Source organism: Eurytemora carolleeae, unplaced genomic scaffold (genome assembly GCF_000591075.1).
Source record: "Eurytemora carolleeae unplaced genomic scaffold, Eaff_2.0 scaffold354, whole genome shotgun sequence".
In the NCBI taxonomy this organism is placed as follows: Eukaryota; Metazoa; Arthropoda; class Copepoda; order Calanoida; family Temoridae; genus Eurytemora; species Eurytemora carolleeae.
Window position 1 is genome coordinate 244,831 of NW_019396571.1, and position 8,089 is coordinate 252,919.

Sequence of the window (8,089 nt, forward strand, 5' to 3'; positions counted from 1 at the left end):
AATGTCAAAAAGTTTGAGCCCCCCTTCCCCCCTGGTTGTTTCTTGTATCTAGTTGTACCTTGTCCACATTTAAAGCTAGAACTGCAATTGCGTGCAGAATTGCAGTTTTGCAACTAAATAACGGGAAATTTCTTATTTTTAAGCCTATTCTCCCGTGACATGCATTGGGAGAGAAAATGTTTCTATTTCAGAACTTCTTATTCACGCTGTGGATACAGTTTTGATGAATTCAGTATCTAATTGTGATAAATTTTATACCTCTTGATTTTAATACTTTTACAAGAAATATGTTACTTTAGAATGTCCAAATAAACATGAGAATTATTTGACACATAAAATTGAATTGTTTTCTTTCCAAGCGCAGTTATCTAAGAAACTTAATAGCAGTAAATATTAAACTTCTAGTTTTGAGAATTCCAAGATGTGGTCTGCCATTTCATGTTATAAATTAAATTTTATTTTATTTGATAATTTAAAATTTAACACTGTTTTTGTCCAGGTTGTGATTAAAGTTGTGGATGTAAATGATCATTCTCCCAAGTTCTACTCCGGGTACTTCCAGGAAGCAGTTCCAGAGAATGTTCCTATTGGATATTCAGTAGTTAGGATCCAGGCATATGACGGGGATGAAGGAGAGAATTCAAGGATAACCTACTCTATAGTTGATGCTACGGATGCTGTTCCATTTGCTATTGATGAGCGTACTGGATGGTTGACTAGTACTGAGTTATTGGACCGGGAAGGACAGTCTAGTTATCAGTTTGGAGTTGAAGCTTTAGATAATGGAGCTCCAAGAAGAGCTGAGAAAGCTACTATAATTATACAAGTTCAGGACAGAAATGACAATGATCCAACTTTTCAGAAGAAGATTTATGAAGCAGTTGCATCTGAAACTGACCCTCCTGGAACTTCAGTATTAAGCCTTCTTGCTCTGGATAAGGATGAGAATGCACGAGTTCACTATGAAATTACAGGAGGAAATACGCGAAACCGATTCAGCATCTCAACCCAGAATGCCCAGGGTGTGATATCTATTGCTCAACCGCTGGACTACCAGCAGGAGAAAAGATTTCTGCTCACGGTTAGTGCTACTGACTCCGGGGGCAGATTTGACACGGCCACTGTATACATCAACATTAGTGATGCTAACACTCATCCACCATCCTTTGAGAATGCTCCATACTCTGTGAGTGTGTTTGAGGATGCACCTGTTGGAACAACAGTTCTGGTAGTTATGGCGGCAGATAAGGATGTTGGAGAGAATGCTAGAATAACCTATGATATTTCAAACCAGGAGAGTGGAGACTTTAAAATAGATCCCAACTCAGGATCCATCATTATAAACCGTGCTCTGGATAGAGAGGAGAAAGAAGTATATGTTCTGACAGTAACTGCACATGACAATGGAATCCCTAAAATGTCGGATACAACGGATGTGGAGATTGTTATTGTAGATGTGAATGATAACAAACCCTCATTTACCCAACCTGCCTATCATGGAGCAGTATCTGAAGATGCCATACCCGGCACCTCTATCCTAGAGATCCTTGCTAATGATAGAGACCAGAACTTGAATGGTAGAATCATGTACACATTTGATGGGGGTAATAACGGTGACGGAGCATTCGTGGTTGACGTTTATTCTGGGATTGTGAGAACAAACCGACCATTAGACCGTGAAACAGTCCCATATTATGAACTTGTGGCACTGGCGGTTGACAGAGGCACGCCCCAGCTCTCCTCTACTGTTCCTATCTTGGTCAATGTTTTGGATATCAATGACAACCCACCCAAGTTTGAGGATGAACAGTTGGAATACTTTATCAAAGAGAATTCTCCAGTTGGAAGTCTGGTTGCTGAGATAGAAGCTATAGATCCTGATGAGGGAGAAAATGCAGTTGTAACCTACTCAATTATTGGAGGACGGGATGCACATTTATTTCATCTGGATACGGAGGTGGGAAAACCCATTGCCCGCCTTATCTCAGATACAGAGTTTGACCACGAGTCTGATCAGACTGAGTATGATCTCCTGCTGCGAGCTGAATCCCCCCCACTGCGCACAGACATTCCTCTCCTGGTCAGAGTTAAGGATGAGAATGATAATTCGCCACAGTTAAACGACTTCAGTATTGTCTTCAACAATTATGAGAATAATTTCCCCACAACGCCGATTGGTAAAATCCCAGCATTTGACGCAGATGCTCTAGACATGCTGTACTATAATATTACATACGGGAACAATGCCAACCTTCTTATCTTAAACCCAAACACAGGAGAAATCACTCTGTCCCCGAAACTCAATACTAACGTTCCTATTCATGCCAAAATGGGAGTGTCTGTCTTTGATGGGAAAAACGAGGTTCGATCCGTTGTAAGCCTAGATGTACTTCTGGTTACAAAGGAAATGATGCATCACTCGGTCACTCTCCGATTGAACAACATGACTCAGGACGCCTTTTTGTCTCCGCTCTTCTCATTTTTTGTCGATGCTCTCTCAGCAGTGATCCCTGCACCACAGGAAAATATCCATGTATTCAGCATTAAATCTGATACAGAGGTGCAAGGAGACATTCTGAATGTAACATTTTCCGTTGGGGTTCCTGGTTCCCTTGAAGAACAGTACCTAGATCCTGAATACATTCAACACAAGATCTATTTAAACCTAGAAACACTTGTCCGACTTTCCACCATCAAAATCCTTCCATTTGATGATAACATTTGTATTCGAGAGCCATGTCTGAACTATGAGACATGTGAAACCCGACTTATGTTTGGCTCTGCTAAGCATTTTATAGAAGGTGAGAGTATTCTATTCAGATCTATTCATGCTGTCAAGACCTACTCTTGTGAGTGCCCTGAAGGTTTCACTGGTGAGAAGAATCATTACACTTGTGATATCGAAGTGAACATGTGCTATTCCAACCCCTGCCATAACTCCGGGACCTGTATATCCAAGGAGGGGGGATACACGTGCTCCTGCCAGGAGAACTATACTGGAGAGAACTGTGAGATAAGTCTACTCCAGGGGGGTTGTGTTCCAGATGTTTGTGCTCCACCCTCCTCCTGTGCACCCTTAATCAAGGGCGGGTTTATCTGTGAGAATTGCACCCAGAGCCCGTTCTACAATCAGTTCTGTCAACTGGAGGCGCGGAGCTTCAGCAATGGGGCTTTTCTTTCCCTTCCCTCGCTCAAACAGAGGTTCAAGTTCAATATAAAACTGGATTTTGCAACAATAGAACACACAGGTAAAATATAACATTCACAAAAATCTTTTTTGAAAATTTATAGTAATTTTTAGGTAGTCGAAAACGGCTTGTGCTTTTTATTAAATTTAATTTGAATTAGTTACATGTTGAAACTTTAGCAGTAAAACCCCCTTAAGTGCAACAGCTTAACATCTCCTATTGGTTTCATCCAAACGTATTTTTACCCCCCGTCTGATTCACACTTGAACGATTTCTCTGAAAAAGAATGAAATAGATATCTTTGAAAAAATGGGTATTGCGGATTTCTTGCTACAGAAATATTGAGAAAAATGTAAGAATCAAATTCTTTTTGAACTGGAAAGACTTACGATGACCCTCTTGAAATATAGGGTCACTTGAGAGAGACTTAATAGATGAGAAAATGAATCTAACTTATGTTGGGTCCGTAAAAAGATACTCACATCGTTTTTTTCAGTTTGTATTGTTTTACAATTTAACGATTAGGGTTGGCAAAGGTAGCGGCAGAGATTAATACAGATGTTATTTTTGATCGTGATCAGTTAATATCAATTCGTATTAAACTGTATCAACATTATGCCTTGATATATATTCAATCTGCATAATATTAACATATGCTACAATATTTATTCCTTCAGGGTTACTTTTCACCCTCGCATTATTAACGATTTAAAAAAACGTGCATTTAAGAAATTAACGAGTTTTTGGTCTGTTAGGTGAGAAACTGTGTTTTTTTGCCACAATCTCAAATTTTGTTATCTCTTGATCTTTACAGCCTGGTGCATACCTTGGATAATTTAAACTTAGACTATTTGATCAAACAGAACTCATAGGTTGTTTACGTTATAGAGTTTATGGCAAAAACTTATTTCCTGTGGTTTCGGTTTTGATATCTAGTTTTGTTAACCTTTTTAAATAGGATTAATTTTACCACCAGAAGAAATTAGATAATCTATATATTGTCTATACTATCAATCCTAATGTTATGTAATGTGTAAATATATTGTACAATGTACATACTTATTTCCAGGATTACTCATGTACAACGGACGGTACAACGGGAAGCATGATTACATGTCACTTAGTGTACAAGACGAAGGATTAGTATTCAGGTATAAAATAAACATTTTAATGAAAAAATTCATAATAATTTAATTAATTTAATTATTAATGAAGTTTTACAGCTACAACATTATCATTTTAAAATTAAGCTAAAGAATAAAACGTGTTGAATTTTTAAAATGTATATGCCTACATATGGCTACAAAAAGCTTAATAATGTTGGTAAGGTAAAAACAAAGGCCAAGGTGTTGCGACACTTAAAAGGCTGTCTAAAAGATTGATGACTAACTTTCACAGTTTTTAATTTAAACTCTCCTAGCAAAGATGGCAATGCCCGATTTACAACGGTACCCTTAAAAGCTTTGTCTGATCAAGTATTAATTAGATATCAATGGTTATGATTCTTTAAACTGTTTATTTTCGTTTTCGAAATTAAACATTTTTCGACTCAGAACATTGATATCTAATTCATACAAAGCTTTAAAGGGTACCATTGTAAATCGGGCATTGCCGCTTTTGTTAGGAGGTTCACTAGAAATTGAGAACACAATCCCTTTAAGTTTACAATTACTTAAATGCAAGCTAACGGGACAAAATATCAACTGAACGGTTTCGCTTTCAAACGCCTCTAATTGTGAAGCTAAATTTTCTGGCATTGGTTTCAGTTTTTCCATGGTAATTCAACACTAACCAATTCTTTGAACCATTAAACTCTTGGCAAGGAAGATTGAAAAACAACATTGTTAATATTTTATGATTTTTAGTCAATGTAAACAAAAATGATTAGAATATCATTTTTTTAACAGAACAAAATAAAAGTTTATCTGTTTCTTTAAATCCTAATAAAAATATAATTGTTTAACACCCCCCCCCCCCACTCTTTTCCTAATATTGATGTTTAGCTAGGGGGGAGAGGGGTTGGGGGGTTCAAATTATTCGTAAAACTTTCATAGCTGGTCGTCACGGATACTTTCAATGGTGCATTGATCACATGGTTAACCTGAGCTGGCAACTTTTGAATGCCATAGAGTTAAACTCAGTTCAAAAAGAAGTTTATCTTAAAATTTTCGTTTGTTCGCATAAATTTACTAGAATGGGAACATTCATTTAGGGTACTGTTCCGGTTGCCTTACTTGTGTACTGTACAGTGTACAGCTTTCGTTACCTGGCTAAAAGTCGGTCCTGGACTTAATTTGATTTAAAGTTTTATAAATTGAGTTAGTTGAGCTCCTGTAATCTATATTTTCAACTAAAAATAAGAAGTTCGGTTTTGTCGACTTTTTTTCAGTCAAAAGTTTCAGAAATACATTGTTAGCATACGTAAATTATGGACATTTTAAAATATTGTTTCAATGTTCGTAAAAAATGTAATAATAGTAATGATAGTAATGATAATAATAATTTTATTACTGTTAAAGCTATAGATTTTTATCAATATCTCTGGAGTCTCATAATTTTGGTACCTCTGTACAAAAATAAACAATTGCCACATTTTGCTTATTGTAAAATTAATTAATTACCGTTTCAAATGTTAATGTTGATGATAATATAAAAAGATCAAGGTTGAGAGAGACAATTGTCGTCATTATTTAAATTAGTCATGATTTTTTTTTCTTCGAATTTTCAATATTTTCACACTTTTTTGCAATGTTTCAGTGTACTGCATTGTTTAGGTTTTCTACCGGGGAGGAGACCAGTTCCGTAAGTGTACATCCTCCGGGAGGTATCTCCGACGGTCAATGGCATTCAGTGGAGGTCAAATACTACAATAGGTAAGGATTAGGAGGTCAAATACTACAACCGGTAAGGATTAGGAGGTCAAATACTACAATAGATAGGATTATGAGGTCAAATACTGCAATAGGTAAGGATTAGGAGGTCAAATACTACAACCGGTAAGGATTAGGAGTTCACATTGAGAAAGCTCCGCGAATATAATAATATATCTAATATATAACTAGAAAAGGGATTTGATTTTTAGCCACAAACTAAAATGTTCCAATCCCTTTATCTTTGTAAACTGGTTGTGTAAAGCTTTGATATTTCAAACTTAGATTATCTGATCTAACAGAATTCATAGTTTGAAATATCTAAGGTTTATCACATTGGGTTGCAAAGATATAGGGATTAGAAAATCAGAGCTTTCTCATACGCGTGTGCATACGATCAAAGGTAGAGGAGCAAAGAGCTCACAAAGTCGTAGCGTAAATGTCGCATTAAGACCTTTTCTCTAGTTTATAGTGGAATTAACGTTCTCTAGTTCATAGTGGAATTAACGTTCTTTAGTTCATAGTGGAATTAACGTACTTTAGCTCATAGTGGAATTAACGTTCTCTAGTTCATATTGGAATTAACGTTCTTTAGTTCATAGTGGAATTAACGTTCTTTAGTTCATAGTGGAATTAACGTTCTTTGGTTCATACTGGAATTAACGTTCTTCAGTTCATAGTGGAATTAACGTTCTTTAGTTCATATTGGAACTAACGTTCTCTAGTTCATAGTGGAATTAACGTTCTTCAGTTCATAGTGGAATTAACGTTCTTTAGTTCATATTGGAATTAACGTTCTTTAGTTCATAGTGGAATTAACGTTCTTCAGTTCGTAGTGGAATTAACGTTCTCTAGTTCATAGTGGAATTAACGTTCTTTGGCTCATAGTGGAATTAACGTTCTTTGGTTCATAGTGGAATTAACGTTCTCTAGTTCATAGTGGAATTAACGTTCTTAAGTTCATAGTGGAATCAACGTTCGAATTTCTTTCATCAGTGCTATGCTGTGAAATAGTAACGATAAAAATTATATAAAAAAGAAAAACATAGCCGTCAATTTAAATCTTATAAATTCCTTTTTATTTTTTTAACATAAACAGTAAGATGTGTTGGAGTGCGCGGTTAATAAGTACTTTTCAAATTTTACAGACTTAAAAAGTCTTAAGTAGGTATAATCATAGATATTTTTGCAAGCATTAAACATTTTGCATGCATACAATTTGTGACTTTAAAATGAGTTTGCATTGAGCTCCCGGTCAAAAATTCCTCTGCATATTTTTAAATATTTTTAAATATGCCTCAAAATCTATTGTTAAGAAGGTTTCTATACAAGTTGAAAAATATCATAAAATGTTGGTTGTCAGACCGTTAAAACGACACTCTATTCAAAGCACTGATTGCGCAGGCCTCAGGCTAAGGGGGGGGGGAGAGGTGATTGCCTTTTTCATGTTTATTTTTACTGCTGTCGATATCGCTTTCTAATCTTGACGTAAACCCTTTGAAATATATGGTGTTCCAAAAGAAATGTTAAAATAATTCATATCAGACATCTTTTATTTTAAAACACACAATCACAATTAAATGTTATAATTATAATGTTATAAGGATTGTAATTTAAAATGACCCTAAAAACAAAGATCTGTTTTTATATAATATGTAAAGTACCGTCTTGTTTTGACTTATACTGTCTGTACGTGTACTGTACTGCATGCTCTAGCAGTCTGAAAGTCGGCCCGGTACTTGAAATTAACCGGAGTTTCCAGTGTCCGTCATGTTTTTAAAACAATTTTTAACTTTAAACGTAGTTCTTGTGCCTTTTGTCGTACAATAACATGCACACGTAACACTGCAAAGATTATTTTTTCTAAGATTTATTCTGGGACACCCTGTATTCATATCGTGACTGACACTGTTTAACAAGAACTTTTCAATTCTCGTCTCGGATTAAATTTTAGAATTTTAGACCAGCTAACTACAAGATTAATGAAGGATTGAAAGAAGTCGTGTGTGTGGGGGGGGGGGGGGGGGGGGC

The 8,089-nt window shown here is 35.9% G+C and overlaps 1 protein-coding gene across 1 annotated transcript in view; it reads left to right on the forward strand.

Moving 5' to 3' along the window:
• LOC111705677 (protocadherin-like wing polarity protein stan) overlaps positions 1-8,089 on the forward strand; it is a gene marked incomplete in the record, with an annotated part of 36,117 nt that overhangs the window by 11,900 nt on the left and 16,128 nt on the right. The window contains 3 exon segments of the mRNA XM_023478306.1: positions 500-3,248; positions 4,258-4,339; positions 5,963-6,061. Of these exon segments, the coding sequence (XP_023334074.1) occupies positions 500-3,248; positions 4,258-4,339; positions 5,963-6,061 (2,930 nt within the window).